Below are 23,132 nucleotides of genomic sequence, written 5' to 3'. Positions count from 1 at the left end.
TAAAAAATATATAATCTAAATTATAATTTAACAAAACAAAAGATCTAATCAATAACCTATACAAAAACACAAAATATAAAATAAAATTTACCAAATAAATGTCAAAGGTGAGATGCCAAAAAAAAAAAGTTTCAACATGGCAAATAAGAAAATAAAGCAAAAAGATAAGGGTAATTTTGACTATAGACTTTTTCCTTGTTCAACCATTTATTTATTATTAATAAATTAAATTATTTTCTTCCCATTTAAAAAATAAAAATCAAATCAAATAAAAATATATTAACATTGAAATGAACAACTCCACCCATTATCGTCATCTTCATCTTCATCTTCATTTCATTCAACATTCTCAACTATCCATTTTCATCCTTCGCTTTCCACTCCAACAAACCCTTCTCTTCATTCCCTAAAGGGTCAAAACCCCATATCTCAAAATCCTCACTTTTCACCTCTAATGGCGTCTTTCACCATTTCTTGATAAAGCAAAATTTGGTTTGAAACTCAGTTCAAGACTCAAAATAGCTTTAATGAGTTTTAATATTGTTATAGTAAGGCTTGCGATCTGATTCTTGATATTTTTTTCTTTTCTTTTTAGATCTCTAAGTGAAGAAGAAGAAGAATAAGAAAATGGGTAGTAAATGGAGGAAAGCAAAGCTTGCTCTTGGCCTTAATACTTGTCTTTATGTTCCTCAAACTTTGGAGGATTCCTCTTCACCGTCAAACGGCGCCGTTTCTACGAGACTATCCGATGCCGCTTTGCCAATCCAACCTGCTCTTTCTCCTACTGATCATGGCTCTGATTACCGACCCACCACACCAACCCCTTCTTCTTCTGGGCTTCGCTTATCCAAAAGTGGAACTAAGTCCTCAAAGGTTTGCATTATCAGATATTATTTGGGAATTCAATTTTTATGTTTAAAGTTTTCATTTTTAGGTTTTTCTTGTTCTTAATTATCAAATGGGTTTGTGTTCTTGTTTTCTTTATCTGAATATCCATGTTTAGATTCTTAGATTTTTGATCTGATTATACTTTTTCTTTAGTATTCCTTTTCCTGTCTACAAAGTAAAAATTGATTCATTTTACTGATATAGAATATGTTTATTCTTTACATTGTTATTACTAATGTTTTATTTTACTTTTGCTCATTGTGTCTGTTCTGTTCATGTGGGGTATTGATGAATAAGATGAGAGAGAGAGAGAGAGAATGTGATCATACCTTGTGTGTAAGAATTATCTTGGGTTATTGCTTTCATGCTGTTTTCAGCTGAAGGCTGTTGTGTGGGGGAGAGTTAAAGTGGACTTGTTCATTTGGGGGACCATATTGTCCTTTGGCTCATTAGAAAAGTTTATACATTACCACTGTACCTTTCCTTTTCATTGTTCTCTTTGAAAGGAGAGAGTGTTTTGTCTGGTCAGCACAATTGCCCTTGTTCCATCTCTCTCTTTCTCTCTCTCTCTCTCTCTCTCCTTTTGATGATAAAATTTAGAAAAGCCTGTGTGTATGGATAGTTGATTGTGAGCTTTCTTACTTAGCTCTATAACAATACAAGAAAGGAAAAGAAGCAAAATTTGTTAGGAGAAAGAAGTCAATCAGTCATGGGGCAAGGCAATCCATTATTTTTCCCATCTTTTGATGAACTTTGATATTTTCAACCCCAATTGGCTATTTTCATTTTCTTTTTCCTTATATTAAAAAAAATAAATAAATCATTATCATCATTAGTAGGAGAGTTGCTTAATTATTCTTTGCTTTTTAAAAAGTCACCTCTTTGCTTGTTTAATTTCCCATTATGTCCTCCTCCTCACCCCATCATGGTTTGACCACCATAACTCTGACTTTCTTTTTAAGTAGGCTTAGCTGGTTTACCTAAAAAATAAAACTCTTACTAGTTATTTATGAGTTGTTATGACCAAATAAATGAAATCTAATAAGAGTTCTCGATATTGGGAATTATGTTGTATTCCAAGTTCATCTTTTTATGCATAGTCTCTCTAGTAGTGGGGCTGCATGGGCACAGTAGTAGTGTCAGCATAGATGCTACAGTGTTTTTGTACACCCAAGAAACCTTAAATATTATTTTAAGCATGTTCTCATCTCACCTTGCTTTTTCTTAAAAGGGGGATTTGGATTGGGATGTTACTCCATGATGATTTTGGAAAGACTTTCAAGATGTACTTTTTTGTATTTTATTCTGTTGAAAATCAGTGTTATTTAACAACTTAGTTAGTTCCACTATACTAGCCAGTAGCCAGGTAGAACAAGTGTAGAAATTTGAATTAAAGTTGAAGCTGTTATTTAATAAAATTTCTAACAGAATTGCTAAAAAGCACCACTGGTGCCTAGTACCCTTCTCGGTGTCATACTGCTATTGGTGTAATTAAGTATCGAGTCTCATATAACTTAAGAAAATAGCTTTTAGGGAATATCGCTAACCAATCGTAAGATGCCACATAGCTCATTTTCTAATTATCATCTAACCTGAGAATTAATATTATACTGATCTGTACATGTGACAAACATTTTTACTTAATAATGATTTTTGAAACATTAGCAATGTGAGTTTTTGTAAAATTAGTGATATGAGGTTTTTTCACATTGGGTTTTAAATATGGCATCTTTGACTTTGAGAACACGTGCAATTCTCGCGTTTTTTTCTCCTAATATTAGGGAGGAGGGATTCGAACTTGGGACTTCCGGTAAGGAGAGGTGCGAAATCACTAGACTATGCTTATGACTGTCAGTGACTCGCACTTTTTGTTTTGATAGGAATTATGGTTTGCTGTTTGTAATTTGTTGGGTTGTACTCAAACATTACGCCGAATTGGAGCAAAGTGTTTTATTAGAAGAAATTTACATAATAGATGAAAAATTTGAAAAAAAAAATACAAAACTGTTTTTTTCTTGTTGTTGTTTTATAGTTGTATTATAGTTGTTATTTGGTTGTTTTTTTTGTTGTTCTGTAGTTGTCGTGAGGTTGATTTCTCGTTGGTTTATAATTAACTTCTTATATTTTGCTGAGAAATGTATATTTTTGTAATTTTAAAACTTTAAAAGCGTATTCTTGTAGGTCGTAAAATTATAAATAAAACATTAAATAATGTATTTTTGAAAATTTCAAACTTTAAGTAGGAAACTAGAATAATTAGCTGTAGAAGATGTAACATGATAAAAATAAGTATGTGTAAACTGCAATGAATAATAGTTTAGTGGTTTGATATGCATGCACATTGGCATCATATCATTTTGCTAGAGTTGTATCTTTTTGTGTATGTAAATAGTAGTGAGCTATGGTATGCTCTTTTCAATCTTCTTGATGCTAATCAATGGTTTATTCTGCTAATTCATGTGAGATATTAAGAAAGTGAAAAATATTTACATTAATCTATGCTTATCTTTGTTAAACAGAGGACCTGTGCAATATGTCTGGGCACCATGAAACCTGGTCAGGGCCATGCCATTTTCACTGCAGAATGCTCACATTCATTTCACTTCCACTGCATTACCTCGAATGTAAAACACGGGAACCAAATATGTCCAGTTTGTCGGGCTAAATGGAAAGAAGTGCCCTTTCAGAACCCTTCTACTCTATCCAATGGACCATCTAGAATTAACCCAGCTCCCTGGCCTCAAGATGATCCATGGATGACTGTTGTACGACGTCTTCCTTCTGTAAGGATGGATACACCCCGACAGATTGCTTCACTGTTCCATGCTCCCGAGCCAGTCGTTTTTGAAGATGATGAAGTATTAGATCAACAACCCGAGATTAATGACAGAGTAACATCTAATGTAGATGCTGTTGTTGCTGTTGCTAATAACAATCGAAATCATACTGTAGAAGTCAAGACATATCCTGAGGTTTTAGCTGTTCCAAGATTATCTCCTCACAATAACTTCACTGTGTTGATTCACCTTAAGGCTCCTCTTATTTCAAGCCCGAATAGTGGTAATCCAATGGAAATGCCTCCTCCGACATCTCAAGATCCTCGTGCTCCAGTTGACCTAGTCACGGTGCTTGATGTTAGTGGCAGCATGGCTGGAACCAAGCTTGCTTTGTTGAAACGAGCTATGGGATTTGTTGTGCAGAATCTCGGCCCCTCTGACCGACTTTCTGTCATTGCTTTCTCCTCAACAGCTCGTCGTCTCTTTCCTCTTCGTCGTATGACTGAAAGTGGAAGGCAGCAGGCATTACAAGCTGTTAATTCTTTAGTTTCAAATGGTGGGACAAATATCGCTGAAGCCCTTAGAAAAGGTGCCAAAGTGCTTGTAGATCGCAAGTGTAAGAACCCGGTTTGCAGTATCATACTACTCTCTGATGGCCAAGATACATATACTGTCAGTGGTCCCATTGGGAACAATCAGCGGTCAAACTATCAGTCTCTTCTTCCCATCTCGATTCATCGAAACAATGGTGCTGGCTTGCAGGTTCCAGTTCACGCGTTTGGATTTGGTTCTGATCACGATGCTTCCTCGATGCACACGATCTCTGAGAATTCTGGAGGAACATTTTCGTTCATAGAAGCTGAGAGCGTGATTCAAGACGCATTTGCACAATGCATTGGTGGGCTGCTGAGTGTGGTAGTACAAGAGCTTCGGGTTGAAGTTGAATGTGTTCATCCTCATTCCCGATTAAGTTCTATAAAAGGCGGTAGTTATCAGACAACAATAGTGGCTGATGCAAGAACTGGTTCCATCAAAGTTGGAGACTTGTATGCTGAAGAAGAAAGGGATTTTCTAGTGTCACTGAATGTACCAGTCGAAGAATCTTCAGAGACTTCATTGCTAACAGTAAGATGTATTTACAAAGATCCAATCACCAAAGAAATGGTTTCACAAGAAGCTAATAACTTGAAGATCCAAAGACCAGAAGTGGCCAGACAACAGCTAGTTTCAATTGAAGTAGACAGGCAGAGGAATAGGGTGCGAGCTGCAGAGGCAATGGCCGAGGCTAGAGCTGCAGCCGAGAATGGTGATTTAACTGCTGCAGTCTCGGTCCTTGAGAGCTGTCGTAGAGCTTTATCCGAAACTGTCTCTATGCAAACAGGTGACCGGTTATGTGTAGCACTTTGTGCTGAACTAAAAGAGATGCAAGAAAGAATGGCGAATCGTCGTGTGTACGAGGAATCAGGACGAGCATACGTGTTATCAGGATTAAGCTCACACTCATGGCAAAGGGCAACAGCAAGAGGGGATTCAACAGACAGTACAAGCCTTGTTCAAAGTTACCAAACCCCATCTATGACAGACATGGTAAACCGGTCTCAAACCATGGTTTTCGGTAACCCTCCTCATAGAAGCCTACAGCCTACTCATTCATTTCCAAGCCGAACTCGGCCAAGGTAAAATCAAAGAAGCTGTCTTTTTGAAAAGAGAAAAAAAAAAACAACTACTCAAACCTTAATTCAATTACATTCCTATATCAAATATAGATGGACCATTTAGTTTCCTTAAAATGTTAAATTTTTGTTGTGGTATTTTGGAAAGTTTGGGGGGGTATAAGAGGAGAGATAGAGAGAGTTTTGGTATATTTGTCCTTGTTTTTGGTAATGTATATGAATAAGAAATTGTTGGGAAAACAAAGGTGAAGATAATTGGGGTGTGGTGGTAGTAAACAATTGTGCAAAAGGAAGAGAAATTGTTATTTTGGATTTTGTACAGAAACCAACTATTTATTTTTCTTTATTTATTTCTTTCTTAGTATTGTTATTATTTTTTGGGAAATTACCTTATATACTATTTTTTTAATTTTTTTTTTTCAAATTTACAGTTTGAGTTTCTAAAGTGGTTGCAGCGCTAGTTGCAATAGGGGTTTTTATGCAAATTTTTATTACAATTTAGGTTGCAGCGCTAGTTGTAATAATGATTTCTTATGTAGAATTCACTAAAAATGCAAGAAAATAATAGCTCTACGATTGATTAGTGATATTTTCTAAAAGAAAAATGCTACACCAGTGGAGCTAAGCACCCTTCTACGTGTCAATATCGCTATTGGTGTAATTTAGTATTGGGTCTCATATAGTTTAATGTAATAGCTTTTAAGGAGTATCGCTAGCTAATCGTAAGACGACACGTTTTAAGAGTGCTAGGCACCACTGGTGCCCAATAACAATGATCTTTCTAAAACTATTACATTAAATTATATGGGACTTCTCCGATATTTAATTACACTAAAAATAATATGATACTTAATACTAGACACCAATAACAATACAATGTAAGTGCTTTTTTTTAGTTTTTTTTTTTTATATTTATCAAAAGAAAAAGTAGGGTTGGAAAATCAAAAGTAAAAGTAAGATGTTAAAATCAATAATGATTAGCACTTATTCCTCCTCCAACTCCATCTACCATTAATCCCATCAAATCACAAAATTTATTTAATTAACTAATATAGTTTAATTAAGAATATTAATTAACCTCGATTACATTGACCATTAATATAGGAAATAAAACGACAGTACACCCAGATTTGGAGCATCTTACATTATTCCACGTTGGCCTCTCGAGTCCCCAACCCTATTCACCCTCTCACGTGACAACCGCCACCTCACTTTTTTTTTACTAATTTTTAAGGATCACAAAATGTATCATCGTATGAAGTATTTCATATCACATTTTATTTGACTTGATTTTATATGGGAAATTTGATTTTATATACTTAAAAAATTAAAAAAATTTATTATTAAACTAAAAACTTAAACCATAACAAAATTATACATTTTTTTTTTCAAAACCCCAAAAATACTCCCCTCACAATTCTCTCTCTGCATCATCTCTCTCTCTCTATCTCACATCCCAACCGCCCACCCTCACCACCACCTCCGACCTCCATCCTCCGACCTCCGACCCTCACCGCCACCTCCGACCACCCGCACCAACACTCTGACCCAGTCCCACTCTCTCGGACCGCCCAAAAATCGCACCCCGAAAACCCACTCTTTCTGAAATCGGACCCATGGTCCGACCATCGGACTTGGAGCAATTTTTTTTTTCTGCGATTTCAGAGAGAGAGGAAGAGAGAGTGGGTTTTCGGGGTGCGACTTTTGGGCGGTCCGAGAGAGTGGGGCTGGGTCGGGGTGTTGGTGCGGGTGGTCGGAGGTGGCGGTGAGGGTCGGAGGTCGGAGGATGGAGGTCGGAGGTGGTGGTGAGGGTGGGCGGTTGGGGTGAGATAGAGAGAGAGAGATGATGCAGAGAGAGAGAGAATTGTGAGGGGGATATTTTTGGGGTTTTGAAAAAAAGGTATAGTTTTTTTATGGTTTAATAATAAAATTTTTTAATTTTTTAAGTATATAAAATCAAATTTCCCTTTTATATTTGGTGTTAGATATGTCAATTAATTTATTTTCAACTCAGACGATGCTTAATAATAACAATGCACATAAATCTATACTAGAAATTAAATTTTGAAGAAAAAAATGTGGTAATTAATTGTTTTTTAAAATAAAGTACTCTTTTTTTATTTTATTTTTTATAGTAAAATATAAGATTAATACTATTTTAGATAATGTGTTTTGAAAAATTTATTGATTAAACTTTTTATTTTACTAAATGATAAAATGAACGTTGTATTTTTTAAAATAGTACAAATAGGATTCCGAGCTTAAATTTTGACAATTTTTGTTTTTGATAGAGCTAAATTGATGATAATTCATAGCACATATAGATAGTCCACCACACAACAAGTAAGCTTTCAAAGGTCAAATAAAATCCCTCACAATTGAGAGTCGACAAGAGTCGAACTCTTGATCCAAATAAGGAAAAGACGAGTATAGACTTCCCTAGTAATGAGAAATACTAAAAGACACTAATAATACTCAGCATTCTCCTACGTGTTAATATCGTTATTGGTACAATTATGTATCGAGTCCAATAATAATACCCAATAGCAATGTTAATACACCACATTCTTAATTTTATAAGTAGAGCCTACGATCCTATTCCTAGTCCTCGAAATTGAGTAGAATTTAAAAAGGTTTGATGAATGAGTGGGTCCCACTTTCGACGACCACCTTGGGAACCAACCAAAGAACACTTCTCTAACTCACTTCATTTCAATTCAATTCATTTCTCTTCTCTTTCTCTTTCTCTTTTTCTGTCTTAACAAAAATCTCCATAGCCCAAAACATAACTGCTAGATCTCCATACCACTGTACCTCGATTTGATATCACTAACCACCCATCTCACCAGCTCAGCTCAAAAGGATGAACTCGTTTCACCTTCTTTAACCAACCAGATCATCACTTTAGGTACATTTACACTCTCTGAAATTCAGCTTTTCTTTTCATTTTTTTTTTGTAATAATGAGTGTTATTAATCTATGAGCATTTTTTATGAACAAAACCAAATTTAGAGGAATGCCACATCATTGACTTTTTACAACCCAAAAGATTCCATCTTTTTTCTTCTTCTTGTCTTGTTTGATTTTGAATCAGATTCTTAATCCGACGGTCAGGATTATCTGACCGCCAATGATGCCGACGCTGGTTTTGTTTTGTATTGGGCCCAAGTTAGTGTAGGCCCACAACCCAAGCCCTGGTTAGTGGGGGCCCAGTGTCTGAATTTACAAATTACACGTCGCTTTACGGACTTCCAATGTTGTATATGCTATTTATCTTTGAAGCCAAGTATTCATTTGGTATTGTAATAATTATAGCCGTTATAACTATTTAACCAGAATGAACAAAATATTTTTTTTTTTGGGATATGATTGTTTTCAAAACCACATTATAATAATAGTTTAATGGGATTTATTTCAATTATATTGAGGATTATAGATATGGTGATCATTGGTGTTGGTGAGGTAAAGAGTCTCTTTCATATTGGCAAAATAGTGATTTTCAATGAGGTGGTTGATGGGTTCACTAAATTCCCTTTTTTTAAGTGTTTTTTTTTTTCTTTATTCATTTCAAGAACCCCATTATTAGTCTGTCCTCTACTGTTGTCATATATTCATTTCTTAACATTTGCCAATATATATATATCTACTACTCTTCTTCAGTCTTCTTTTGAATCTTTCTGAGTAATCATGATGAGGATTGGAGAATGAGCATGAATTTGGTAATTACTTTCACACAAGACTCAGCTGTCTGTATACTCATTCTTAAGGTGTGGTTAATTAACTTCTCTCTTTCTTATTATGATTTTTCTTAAGTGGGTGAACTAATAATAAGCTTGTGCTTAGGACCAACATTTTTTTTTGTGGGTTAACTTTGAATTTATCTTTAGTTGGAATAATTTGTTTTAGGAACTGTTTCTAGAGTGTTTTGTAAAAATTGTCAAAATTTTATTAACAAAATAACCATGTTTGGTTGCACACAAACAACCAAAAATTACACTGTGCGACCATAATAGTCGTTTTACAACTATAAATTTATAGTGTCTGACCATGGTGGCACAGTAAATTAAAATTTAGTTGGGAAATGCCCCATGAAGGGCAATGTGCTATGGGGCGCTAGGTGCCTAGCACCATTATAAGGTGGCGTCTTATAAATAGTTAGCAGTTTTCTATAATCTTTATTAAAGTAAAATTAGTAGGACCCGATAAAAAATTGCACCACCATGGTGCCCTTTAGCAATTCTGGTGTCTTTATTGGGAGCCACCGGAAGCAGTTGCAATGTAATTGCAAATAAATGGAAGATGTGTGTTGGGATTGGGTTCAATGTGATACATGCATATGCAGATGCAGTGGCTGCTTCTCTTTGCTCACAGCCCAATATTTATGAGACTAGACAGCTTACACTGTTAGCATTTATGTTTTCAGTTGTGTTATTATTTCATGTTTTAAAGTGTTAACTGTTCCTAATACAATCAGTGAATTAAATTCCTTTCTTACATTTTTACATGGAAATGAGCATTGTTACAAGGCAAGTATTATGGTGCCAAGTAAGTTTGAGAATTTGAATTAATGATGTAATTAAGTGTGATAACCTGGTGTTACTGTTAGCATTTCTTGAATTCATAATTTGGACAATAAAAAAATGAAAAATAAATCTTTTGCATTGCATATTCTTGATAAATCTTAAATGACTATTAATTATTGACTAATTAGTATTTTGTGCATTGGATGAGAGACTTGGTGCACTAAGCTGTATTGAATGATTAAATTTCTAGAAGTTTGTTGACCAACTATGATTGAATGATAAAATTAGAAGTTTGTACTGCACCAATGTTCTGTGTCTAATTATGAACAAAGACTTTAAGTGGATATTAATTTCCAAAATTGGTTTGCTTCTTTGGAGTAAAAAAAATGGTTGAATTAGATAATCAGACCATGAATTTTTGTTTACAGATCTGTTTGTGCATCCATATTACTATATTTGATCTCCTGGTCTGTCACTGTAAATGGTTCTTTGGTTTTAGGCATTAGATTTTTTAATCTTATTCTATTAAGTTAGACTTAATTATTCATGTGTATGCACAGATTGTAGTTTGGAGAAGTTGAATGAAGTTCAAGAAGAGTTAACCTATTGTCCCTTATGAAGGTAACTCAACTTCTTCTCTGTTATGTTGTCTATCATTTTACCAATCTTTCTTTAAGTTTCGACGAAAACATGGCAACGAGATTTGAACTAATGATTATTTATCTTTTTCAGTGTTTCAAAACTTGTAAACTTGCTTTTCACTTCAAGATAAAAAAAGCTAACTGAAGTTGCAGATGATTTAGTTTTCTTAAGTAACTAGGACGAGCCCGAAAATTGATATTACGTGATTGTTACTGTCTATAAGGGAAATAATAACTATAATAACTAATTTTCTTCATCTACTATTTTGGTTGAAGCACTTTTGGTTGTAAATAACTATAAAAAAAATCAACAAAAAGTTTGTTTTGTTCATCAGGTTGGGTTAGATGAAGTTCCAAGTCGAGATTGTCTTTGCTTGTCTTGTGAGCATCATCTTGATTCAGCCAAGTCTTTGTGGTGAGTATTAATCTTTAAAACAATTTTAGAAAGAATTCTCCTAATTATAAGTGTTAAGATTATTTATGTAACTTAATTGGACAGATGAAGTTTCGAGTACATCTGGCATAAAGGATTGGAGTTGCGAATGCTCCTCTACATATCAAGGAAATAGGAGCTCGACTACGGTTGGATCTAACTGCTCAACATCCTGCGATTGTAGTCGAGGTATGCTGCTAATTTTTGTGGTATAATAATCACATCAAGCTTCACTTTGATACACTCAAAAACTTTTTTTGCTATCGGTGTTGTTGGCCTTAAGCTTCTCGGGTAAACATTTGCTTATGGTTAGCTTGTTATCGATAGGCATATCAAATAGTAGTGTAAGCGAATAGTAGCTGTTGATCTTGATGACAAAGCGAATTTCGGTTGAAATGCAATTTTATGTTTCTTTTGAACTAATTTGTTAAAAATAGTCCCACATGAAAATCATACCAAAACACAACATATTTGTATTTGTATAATAACCTATTCTTCTGTAAGGTTTAGGAATTAAAGTGTGCAAACTTTTGTTATGTGTTTTTGAGTCTAAAAGCATTAGGATTATCAATGAGTAAATCAATTATCATAAGTGCTTACCCTCTAGAGCTTTCTAAAATCTCTGCATTCAAATGTATTGTGTCTGAGTTTGGCAATGTTATATCAACCGTCATTCTTATATATTTTTCACACACGCTTTTGTGATGTCTGGATAAGCTAACTGCAAATCTCTTTGTAGATGCTGGAAACGTATGGACTTGTAAATGTCCTGCCGATGGACTTCCTAAAGTTGCAACTGATAACCAGTACAACAACTGTTTTGCAGCATGCAATTGTACATCTGGTACTTTCCTCTAGTCTCACTCATCTGCATGCCAATGCCTTTTCAAAAGTTGGGTGTGTCGTGTTTGTTTGAAGCTTCTTTTAGTGTTGAAGAATCTACTAGTAGAATTTCTATGCTTACTTGGTATTGTGGTTGCTTCTTGACAGGATCTCTCAATGAAGCTCAACCTTCAAAAAAGCACATGTCAAGCAAAGCTATAGTCATTATTTTATTACTATGCGTTATACTCACGACCCTTGCATTTCTATTGTCGGTCGCTTGCTACTTTTATCAAAGAGACAAGAGTGCCATTAAACCATCAGTGTTCTCTTCAGACCGAGAAACTAGCTGCAACAGTGCCACCAATTTGATAAACCATAGGACTTATTCAATGCCCGAAACTAAAGTTTTTGTAGATTCTCAATTGCCCATTAAACATATCACAGGTTAGTCAATGGCCTTGTGGTAACTTTAAGAGAATATATTTGAAGCTCCACTTTTCACTTGAACTAATGTGATTGATTATTCAATTGTAGATTGCTTTCAGATGAGTTGTTTATCAGGGAACGAAACAGGAAAAATATATGGAGTTATTGTGCAGTTTTCCTACTCTGAATTGCAAAATGCCACCGAAAACTTTGCAAATTCAAATCTTATAGGAGTCGGGGGAAGTAGCTATGTTTATCGAGGCAAACTGAAAGATGGAAGAACTGTAGCAGTTAAGCGATTAAAGAATCAGAAAGGGCCTGATGCAGATTCTGTGTTTTTAACAGAGGTATATGTTATAATATAGTTTGCTTAACTTTGTTTTTCGTGTTTTTTTTTTTCTAATTTTCAATCTGTTGTTTTTACTTAGATTGAGCTGTTGTCAAGACTAAATCATTGTCATGTGGTGCCTCTGCTAGGCTACTGCTCTGAATCCCATAGAAAACTTGCCGAGAGATTATTGGTGTTTGAATACATCCCTAATGGAAATCTTCGAGATTGTTTAGATGGGGCGTTGGAGAAAACTATGGATTGGGGTACTCGTGTTGCGATTGCAATTGGAGCTGCAAGAGGCTTGGAGTATCTCCATGAAGCGGCTGCTCCAAGAATTCTGCACCGAGATGTAAAGTCAACAAACATTCTTTTGGATGAAGAATTGCAAGCAAAGGTATGAGAAAGTGCGGTTTTTGAAGAATTTAGCCAGAGTAATTGACTATTAGAAGAGTAGCCCATTCATCTTATATATGACTTTTAAACGATCGACCTTTAAGAGACCACATCTCAAAACCGATTGGTTATGAGAGGAGTAGCTCATTCATCTTATATATGACATTTTATTTGTACACATTAGCAATGTAGGACTAACTCAAATACATCTCATTGTCTTGGGAGTTCTTGTTTGTTATACTATTGTCATTGTATTTCGCGGTGTTTCTGCATTTAATTGAGTTAGAAAATGTGCAGATAACTGACCTTGGTATGGCAAAACACTGGATAGCTGAAGGTCTATCATCCAGCTCTTCAAACTCTCCAGCAAGGATGGAAGGAACTTTCGGTTATTTTGCACCAGAGTATGCCATTGTTGGACGAGCCTCTCTTAAGTCGGATGTTTTCAGTTTCGGGGTAGTTCTTCTCGAGCTTATCACTGGTCGACCGCCCATTCATAAACGAAATGGCAAAGGAGAAGAAAGCCTTGTCATATGGGTAAAAACTCTCTACATTGATTTCAAACTTATGCTAACACCTTTGTGCTTATGTTTGCGTGTCTTGTTTTTCAGGCTACTCCTCGTTTACGCGATAGTAGGAGAATAATTACAGAGTTGGCTGATCCACATTTAAATGGGAATTTTCCAGAAGAAGAGATGCAGATTATGGCATACTTGGCAAAGGAATGTCTGCTTTTGGATCCTGACACCAGACCAACCATGGGTGAGGTTGTTCAAATTCTTTCAACTATCAAACCCGAAAGGTCTAGAAGGACATGCATTTCTGTGAATTTTTCTCAGGTAATTTATTCTCCATTAACTACATAATACTTGTTAGTATTTTGTTAGCAAACTACGAGACTATTGTTCTAATTAGAGCTCGTTTGGTACATCGTATTACATTTTATTATTGTATTGTAAAATTTAACATAATGTTATATAAAATTATGATATACAACAGAATGCTTAATTATCTTGTATCACCCTCCTATTCCTATTTCAAATCCAACAAATTGTTTTCGATTTTGGCTTTCATGCAGAGATCATCTGGATGTGGCATAGAGAAACCTGATCAGAATCATATTTACAAAAGAAACACACATTTGGAAGGTTCTCAAGATGTAGAGGAGCTAAAGCGAGTCGTGTCCTGTGAACGGTCAGATCGTTGTTCGCTACCACTTGATGTTGAACGCAATCTTTGCAGTGAAAAGATAGAAGAAAATAAAATTTCAGCCGAGCACATGGAGCGATTGGTACTCTTAGCATCGAAAGCTAGAAGCTGGCGTGCATCAGATGACGAAATAGTTGACTTAACCGAACCTCGGTTTGAATCATTTTGTATGGGAAATATTAGTCCCCCATAAAAACTTCTAGGCTTGGATGGATTAAGGGGGAAAAACATGTAGCTTTCGAGTCGGAACATTTCTTTTCCTTTCAAAAATAGTGGAAAAGAAAAGCTTGTATGTTAGGTGATCATATGGTGATCTTCATCTTTATTGTTTCATTTTGTTAATTATTTCATGTACAGAAAAGGAAAATAGAACATAAAAATTCAAACAGCCCTTATAGTCATTGTAGTCTTTTGTACAAGATATCAATAATTTGGTTTCAATTTTGCTCAAATGTGGGAATTGTTTGTACCTATAAATTTGGTTATAGGTACTTACATTTCCAAATACCTCTTGAGTTTGTCTATTTACTTAGAATTAAATTTTTTGTGAAAAAATACAATTAAAGTGCATTTTTCTAATAAAAAAAGAAAAAATTAAAAGGGTAGTTGGAACTTTAAACTTTTAGTTAGAATTGCCTTAAATTTTGAATGGTAGGTGAAATATGACTTATAGACAAGATGATATATTTATATATAAACAAAAATGATAACTTAATCCATATTTGGAGAATTCTTAGTTCACTTTCATTCTTAGAATTTGTGCTATAGATATGGATCCTCCACCACCAACACCGCCACCGCCACCAGCACCACCACCACCGCAACCACAGCTTACAGAACCGTTGTTTCCTCCTTCTCCAGCTCCCCCAGATGGGGGATGCTTTGAATCATGGTATAGATTTATTTATTATTATTTTTTTTAATTTGAAGCTAAATTTGAGTGTTGTGTACATTTTTTTTAATTAATTTTATTTTATTTAATTTTCAGTTTGTGGTTCTTGTGTTGCTGTGGTATATTTGGAAGCTGTTGTTTCTCAGGCCCACTATTTGAAGCAGGGTCTCCTCCTCCTTAATAGACATGTTTTCATTGTTCACTTCACATTTCTAATTTGTTTTTATTATTATTATTATTATTATTATTATTATTATTATTATTATTGCTTTTGATTGTGATTGTGAGTCTTACAGAAACTAATTTTTTGTTTGACAAAATAGTATTTCTGATATTGACATCTTTGTAATACTTTGTTTATTTCCTCATAATAGTACCAATTTGCAAAATTTCTACTTTCTCTATATAAAATAAAATGGGATATTTCAAGAAAAAAAAAACACACACACAAAAATAACCCCAAAAAAGTTACTAAAATATGGATGTACGGAATTTACAGAAAATACGGTCATTTGATGTATTTTTATATTGTATTTTTGTTAATTTATTGATTTTTAGTTATTTGTATATTATTTTTTATTGTTATTTGTATGATATTTTTATGTTACTTTTGTGTAGTTCTCTTGTTATTTTTATAGAACACCATAAAAATTAAAAAAAAAAAAAACCTTAAAATGTAAAAATATAAAAATTTTACAAAAAAAATAATATTTTACATAATTATCCCAAATAAAATTTTGTGCCATGTAAAGTATGTTTGCATGTTAGAGACATGCTTCCTTGTTTCTCTAATTTTATTTAACATCCTTTCATGATTTACAACTTATTCATAAAAAAAATATCACGACATTATTTTATGCATTTTGAATAGATTTTAGAGTTAATATTGTTTTATTTTTTGCAATTTTTTAAATTTGTAAAAAATCGATTGTGTTCAATACCTAGCTCAATGAAATGAAGATACAAAATATACTTTTCTCAATAGTTCTAAATAAATGTTCAATGAGAACTTGATCAGTGATCGGTATCATTTTTATTAGGGTAAATATCATTTTAAATCTTGTATTTTACAAAAATTATAAATTGAACCCTCTATTTTGTTAAATAATAAAATGGACCCTGTATTTTTCAAAATGGTACAAATAGGATCTTTAACTGATTTTTTTGTAGAAATAAAATTTAATAATAATCTGACCTAGAGGTGTTATATGACAAAACTAGTTAAATTTCCTCCTTCTGTTCGTGTTAGGAATTGTCTTCAAGTTGATTATATTTAAAAAAAAATGTCAAAAATTAAAATCATGGTCTTATTTGTAACATTTTAAAAAATATAGGGTCTATTTTGTCATTTAACAAAATTATGGATCCAATCTGTAACTTTTGCAAAACACATAGTCTAAAATAAAATTGACCCTTTTTACTATAGACATAATTTTATATTTTATAGGGATTAGAGATTATTTTATAAATACTGGAAAATAATAAAAAGTTTATATATATTTTACATTTTATGGATTTTAATTTTTTATTTAAAAAAATACAGAGTAAGTGCATATTTGGCATCATAACTAAAAAATAATTTTTTGTTTTTAAAAACAGAAAATTATTTTTTGAAAATAATTTGGCTTGTTTGGCCTTGTTTTTTAGAAACAGTTTTCAGAAAACAAAGTTACAAACCAATTCACTTTTAGTCAATATTGTTTTTAAAAAATACTAACCAAACATGACTTGTTTTTAAAAACTTCAAAAACTATTTTTTGTTCTCATTTCTAAAAATAATTTTTTGAAAACAAAAAACAGAAAACAATACCAAATATGCTCTAATTTTTCCGTTGTCCTCACATTACTTTGTACGGAAAACAACGTTTTTTTGAAGAAAAAATTTGTAAAATTATAAAAAGAAAAGTTTGATTTTAAGTACCTTATGTAATTTTTTTAAGGAATAATTACATAAGGCACCATTTTTTATAAAATATTTACATTTTTACGTTCAAAGAATATTTTTTTATATTTTTACGGTTTTCCAAAAAATAACACGAAAATAACATAAAATCAACAAGAAAACAACATAAAAGTAACATGAAAATAACATCAAAATAACAACAAAAAAACAACAAAAAATAACATACATATAACAACAAATTAACAACAAATGAACAAAATTTCAACATAAAAAGACCGTATTTTATGTAAATAAAATCAAAAAAATCGTAAAAATGTTTAAAATTCCGTAAAACCGTATTTTTGTAAAAGTTAACTCAAATTTCAGTATTTTTGTAAGTTTCCCTTTTTTTAATTTTATATGGACAGAACAAAGGCCCATTTGAGAATTCAGGCCCATAAGACTATTTGAGTTTTGATGGGCCATTAGGAGTGCTGGCCCTTAAAGATGTTCTAGTGTAAATTTATACTTGTATAGTGGCATGTGAAGTAGTTAGTATTGAGCCAAAATTTTAGATATCAAATGACAAGAGAAGGAGTTGTACAATTATTATTTTGTGTTTAAAAATAGGAAAAGGACACCAGTGTAATTGATAATTGATTGTTAAGATTGCGATCTTCTGACTCTTGACATATGTGTTCGAACTCAAACTTTCTAGGGTAATAATAATAATAATAATAATAATAATAATAATAACAATAATTGAATTGAAGGAAAGGTTGAAAACATTTGGGGGTCCAAAAAAGACAAGTTAGAAGATTGTTTATGTACGTGTGGCCCTTGTAGTTGGCACCCAATAATGTGGGCGACACTACACACACCCCCATGCCCATGAGATGACCCATATTGCATATTATGATTTAATGCTATCACAACCATTGTCTCACTTACCTTTACAATTTCTTTTTATTATTTATAAAGAAAATACTATTTTGTACACATGTGTTGTTATAATCTATTGACTTATTAAATTAAGTTTCAAGAATAGATAAGAGTTGTTTAGAATATAATTTTGGAAATGTGTCCAAAAATATTACAGTGAGGGTTATAGACCTAAAGCGAACAATATTATACTAATGTGGGAATTAAGGTGAAGTGGTAGTCTAACAAGTTAGAAGAATGGGACCTAACATGTGGTATCAAAGCTAATGTTTAGGAGTTGAGTAGTGGATTGCATGTGCAATGTGTGGGAGAAGCTCTCAATGTGATGACCTCGCGATTAAAGATTTGTATGGTGTGTTGTATCGAAAGTTTACTTGATATTCTGGTAGCGAGGTAACGTGTCTAGTTAGTGATTACGACGGTATAAGATGGAGACCTATGTTTGGTGCCTTATGTCAAAAGTCTTCGGGGCAATGTTGAATAGATATCAGTATGAGACCACTAATTTCAAAAGTCTTTCAAGTCCCACATTAAAAGAATAGATAAGAATTGCTTAAAATATAAATGTTCTACTTACTCTATTATTATGAGACCACTAATATGGAAGTTAAGATGTAACCCACCAAGATAGAAGAATGAGGCCTAAAATAACCCCATACATTTTATTATATGGTGATGTGCAACTCCAATAATTTAAACTGACCATAGAATCAATTATTTTGAAATAATTTTTTAATATGATTAAATTTGAACTCGCGTCATTTTGACTAAACTCGAAGTTACTTTTGAAAAATTAAGTGAAAGTATTACTTTTTCAAAAATTATTTTATTGAAATTAAATTCAAATTAACAATTTAATTTATTTTACAAAATAATTATTATTATTTATCAAAAAATATATGTCAAGTTATTAGTATTTTCCTTATATTATATATACAAAGACCAAAAGAAAAAGAAACATAAAGAGTAGAGAGATCATAGTACTATTGTATTTTTTATGTTTCTCTCGTGCCAATTTTTCTTTTTAATTGAACTCATATACCTTATAAGTAAAATAAAAATAGGCTAGTGTTTTATTAAGAAAAAAAAAACATGTGCTTGTTTGTTGTGTGTGTGTCTCTCTCTTTTATATGCATTTCAATATAATAAAATACACTTTCTTCTCCACTAGATGAGAAATAATCAAAATTATTTTAAGTATTTATAAAAAGTTTTTAATCTTCCTTAGAATGAATCTGTTATCTAATTATTGTATTATGATATTTATAATTTTTAGCTTTAAAAATGACTCACAAACTACATTTTTCCTTTTTCTTTTTTCTTTGAAAAAATCATATAAAAATTGAAATAAGATAAAGTAAAATTGAGGGATTTGTACTAAAAAAAGTTCAATATTGTTTTTCTAAGGGATCTATACTAAAACAAGTTAATTCTTTTTTATCACAAAATTATGGGATATAATGATTAGAGCACTAACAGTAACAATAGGCTCTTTAAAATTGTTAAGCTTTAAAAATTTAACACAAAAGTGGTAAAAATAGGCTTGCTTTACTTTATAACTATTTTAGCTCAATCTCTATTCACTACTATTCATTCTTCAAACTTATTTCAATAATATTTCTCTCATCTCTTACATCTTACTTTTTCATCTTTTCTTGTTAAATATATTTTAAATAAATAAATAATAAAAAATATATATATTTAAATGTTATAAAAAAAATAAAGAAATTAATATATAGTAATATGTAAAAATTTAAGATAAATGAATAAAAAGAGTTTTGGGGCACGTTTGTGGTCTATTATATTGTATTATATAATATATTATAGTATTGTGTTAGATTATATTGTAATACTATTATTTAATAAAATGCAATATTTAATATTGACTTGTACTAATAGGTTGTGTAAAATTGTAAATTATTTACAATAAACTTGACCCCAACCCGATTGCAGCTTGGACTTGGACCCAGACCCCATTTCGAACCCGAACCCAGACCCAGGACCCGGAACATGCCCCAAACCCAGACCCAAATCGGGACTTGGACCCTGAATCCACACCCGAACCACAAATCTTGCCCCCAAACCCGAACACCGTACCCCAAACCCCGGACTCGGGTTCGAGTCTGGAGTCCAAGGTCAGGGTTTGGGGTTCGGGTCAAGGTCCAAGTCCAAGTCCGAGTCCGAGTCCAAGTCCGGAGTCCAAGGTCAAGGTTCGGGGAGTTCAGGTCTGGATCTGAGTTTATGGTAAGGGTATGGATCCAGGTTTGAGGTCCGAGGTTGGGGTTGGCGTCGAGGTTGACCCAAACCCTTTGTAAACATTATAATACAAGCTAATACGAGTCATTTATTATGTATTAAATAATACGACTTACATTGTATTAAAATTTATGGTTGTAATAATTAATACAACACACTATTTTATCTGGGAGTGTTCAACATAGCTAACAAAATATATGTATAAAGAAAGGTTTAACTTTACTTTAAATTGTATGTAATAGAAAAAAAAATTATATATAAGAATAGAATATACATTTGATCTATTAAGATTTAAAATATATTTATATTATATGTATTAAATTTTTAAATTATTATTTTATTTACATTAAAATGCTAATTGTATATATAATTTTTTAAATTATTTTATAAATATATGTGGATTGGATTGGATCGGTTATTTTTGCATGTCAATTAACATTCAATCTGCAGAAATATAAATTTTAAATTTTCTAATCTAATATAATCTGCACAAGTGTGGGTATCTACACTTTGCGGATTGAATTGAGTTGGATCGGTTAGTTTATGAACATCTTTAGTTTTATCCAAATATAGTATTATTTGTTATTTAATATAATACGACTTTTATACGGTCTACCAAACGAGCTTTTGGAGAGTTATTTTAAAAAATAGAGTAGAGACACTTATGAAAGTGCTCAAAGATAAAATCAAGAAATTTTAAAAAATTTAAACAATGTAGCTTACAGAAAATAGTGTAATGTGCATATTCAAATTGAATGCAATTTTTGCATACAATATAGTATTTATTCAATTTTCGTTATATATATATATACATATATAGTTTTAAGTTTAAGCCACATCATTTTTTTTTTTTTTGAATTTAAGAGACAATTTTTATTAAGAGAAAAGTCTAGCCATTACAATAGTAAGTTATTCAAGCAATAAATTATTAGAAGTCTGAAAATTAACACAATCTAGAGATAAACAAGAGCTACACGTGAACCAATCGACAACTTTATTTGTAGATCGTTCAATAAAATATAAAAAAACATTCTAAGATTATACATTATTGCGTGTATTTGAAAAATATTCATAATGTGATTAGTTAAGCTTAATAGGTTGAAAATTTGTCAAAGGCTTTTTTCGTTTGGAGTCATTGATTTGTGGCAATCACAATGAGGATATTGGTCATCTCTTGTGCTAGTACATCCATTTGTACGTTTGCAACAAGCTCCATTAATGGAGAAACTTTGTTGAGTTTGTTGTGGCATGGGAAAGGGGACGTCCAAAGTTAGAAGAAGCGTGTTTTTGGCGGTGATAGCAACTCTTGTTTATCGAATTTGGAGAGACCGAAATGAAGCTTTGTGAGAAAGTAAATTTGTTAGAATTAAGTGTATAGTTAAGAAAGTAACCTCTTGTATAGATAAAGATTGGTTGACAACCATAATATTGTATATAAGATTTTAGTGTTGCTCTATTCTTTATTTTCTTTTGGGAGTTTTGGTTGATTGGTGGTTGTAAAAGCTTAGTGCAATAATATTTTTTGCTTACAAAAAAAAAAAAAAAAGTGTATAATTTAAGTGTTTGAATTGAAATCTAAATGAAAATCAAATAATAAGATTGGTAAGTTAAAAAGAAATTTGTGTGTGTTTGTCCCACACGTTATTTATATTTGAGTAATTTGGGTGTTTATATTACACTTAGTATAGCTACCAAGCTTTAATTTTATGATATAATTTTAGTAATTGAATAAATATTATGTTTAGTGTGATTTATTAAAAAAAAAATAGTAAGTTAAAAATAAATAAACAAATAAAAAAAATTGTAATAACACCATATATAAATGCATAGACTATCCGATTGATTTTGAGATAGAAGATCATCGATTTTAACCAATAACCACACACACTTCCAAATGCTAAACGATATAAAAAATGATCAACAACCTCTCGTACCTAAGAAGAGATAGACCCTTTGGTTACCTATTTTTTTCCCCAAATCTAAGTAAGTATAGACTTTGATTATTATGGTTTACAAAGAAATGAGTTGTTGACATTGATTTTTCTAAAAACCTAAGATAATGATCATAATTCTTAGTTCAATTTGAAAATAATAAGCTACCTTTTTTTGTAGGGACCAATCGTTGTGCTTTTGCTTACTAACACACACTTACATGGGCTCACAGTTTGTTAGCAATTATATGATAGTGATTGTGATGAGTTACAACTTGAGACAGTTCTTTAATTATTATATGTTGTTACCATTAGTACATGGTTAATGATATGCACCCAAAAATCTTGCCCGTAAAGTAAATCATTGTGTGCCTATATGGTCTAACCAATTGGGAAAGAGAATCAATAAATTTTTAATCTAAAGTGATTCATCTTTTCTGAACGCAGCATACAATTCTTTGTTGCACTATTAATAAAAGTCAGAATTCACGACGATCCTAAAAATACTTTTTTTTTGGGAGATCGTCGCTAAAAAATTTAAGTAACTGTTTAAAACCGTCGGGAAAAATTAGTATTCTCGACGTACGGTTTATAACAATAATTACAGGAATAGGCGACGATTTTAATTGGAATTCGTAAATTTATTAGGCCCTTATACCCGACGGTTTTAAACCGTCGGGTATAAGGGCCCAATAAAAAATCGTTACCTACTTTTCGTCACACTTCTCACGTGTCCACCTACTTCTTTTCTATTTTCCACATGCCCACCTATTTCTTCTCCATTTCCCACACCCTAAAACAAAAATCTTAACTCTCTAAAACTCCACCCACATCTCCGCACCATCGTCATGTTATAGGCGACGGTTTTAAACTGTTGGGAAGTCCACATTAGTGACAGTCTGTAACTGTCGCCTATTTTACCCGTTTTACAACGATCGTATAGGCGACGATTATAGAAACCGACGGAAATACTTTAAACGACTGTTTAAAAACATCAAAAAAATCTATTTTTGTAGTGGTGTTGTCCCGAACATTGTAGCACATCTGTCACCTGGAGCATAAGGGGTTTGATGACTTGATGTCATTTTCACATTCTTCTCACTTATCACT

General features: G+C 32.4%; 2 protein-coding genes across 6 annotated transcripts; both read left to right on the top strand.

The window, feature by feature from the left end:
- The first annotated feature begins 245 nt into the window (after nucleotides 1-245).
- Nucleotides 246-5,711, top strand: LOC115719539 (E3 ubiquitin-protein ligase WAV3). Of its 2 annotated transcripts, XM_030648622.2 has the most exons (3): nucleotides 246-492; nucleotides 596-873; nucleotides 3,408-5,711. In XM_030648622.2, the coding sequence occupies exons 2-3, from the start codon at nucleotides 628-630 to the stop codon at nucleotides 5,343-5,345; spliced, it is 2,184 nt and encodes a 727-aa protein (XP_030504482.2). In that variant the 5' UTR covers nucleotides 246-492; nucleotides 596-627; the 3' UTR covers nucleotides 5,346-5,711. The 2 variants fall into 2 exon arrangements, with proteins under 2 accessions (XP_030504482.2, XP_060966979.1); XM_061110996.1 differs by lacking the exons at nucleotides 246-492; nucleotides 596-873 and adding an exon at nucleotides 994-1,607.
- A 2,199-nt stretch (nucleotides 5,712-7,910) lies between these two features.
- Nucleotides 7,911-15,400, top strand: LOC115719540 (receptor-like serine/threonine-protein kinase NCRK). 4 transcript variants are annotated; one of them, XM_061110998.1, is made up of 13 exons: nucleotides 7,911-8,246; nucleotides 8,999-9,105; nucleotides 10,422-10,482; nucleotides 10,838-10,917; nucleotides 11,002-11,124; nucleotides 11,675-11,779; nucleotides 11,926-12,204; nucleotides 12,295-12,533; nucleotides 12,615-12,911; nucleotides 13,208-13,447; nucleotides 13,522-13,749; nucleotides 13,989-15,011; nucleotides 15,108-15,400. In XM_061110998.1, the coding sequence occupies exons 4-12, from the start codon at nucleotides 10,848-10,850 to the stop codon at nucleotides 14,310-14,312; spliced, it is 1,905 nt and encodes a 634-aa protein (XP_060966981.1). In that variant the 5' UTR covers nucleotides 7,911-8,246; nucleotides 8,999-9,105; nucleotides 10,422-10,482; nucleotides 10,838-10,847; the 3' UTR covers nucleotides 14,313-15,011; nucleotides 15,108-15,400. The 4 variants fall into 4 exon arrangements, with proteins under 4 accessions (XP_060966981.1, XP_030504483.2, XP_060966982.1 ...); XM_061110999.1 differs by lacking the exon at nucleotides 7,911-8,246 and adding an exon at nucleotides 8,764-8,800; XM_030648623.2 differs by lacking the exon at nucleotides 8,999-9,105.
- The last annotated feature ends 7,732 nt before the right edge of the window (nucleotides 15,401-23,132 follow it).

The sequence above is a fragment of the Cannabis sativa genome, chromosome 2 (genome assembly GCF_029168945.1).
Source record: "Cannabis sativa cultivar Pink pepper isolate KNU-18-1 chromosome 2, ASM2916894v1, whole genome shotgun sequence".
Lineage (NCBI taxonomy): Eukaryota > Viridiplantae > Streptophyta > Magnoliopsida > Rosales > Cannabaceae > Cannabis > Cannabis sativa.
Note: the sequence above shows the minus strand (reverse complement) of the source record. Positions and strands in the feature narration are given on the sequence as shown.

Bases quoted from the DNA above. Each gene is read 5' to 3' on its own strand.
- LOC115719539 (XM_030648622.2), top strand. From the start codon at position 628: ATGGGTAGTAAATGGAGGAAAGCAAAGCTTGCTCTTGGCCTTAATACT. The intron at 874-3,407 runs GTTTGCATTATC...TTTGTTAAACAG, and splicing joins GTGGAACTAAGTCCTCAAAG to AGGACCTGTGCAATATGTCT.
- LOC115719540 (XM_030648623.2), top strand. From the start codon at position 10,848: ATGAAGTTCCAAGTCGAGATTGTCTTTGCTTGTCTTGTGAGCATCATC. The intron at 11,125-11,674 runs GTATGCTGCTAA...ATCTCTTTGTAG, and splicing joins ATCCTGCGATTGTAGTCGAG to ATGCTGGAAACGTATGGACT. The intron at 12,205-12,294 runs GTTAGTCAATGG...ATTCAATTGTAG, and splicing joins GCCCATTAAACATATCACAG to ATTGCTTTCAGATGAGTTGT.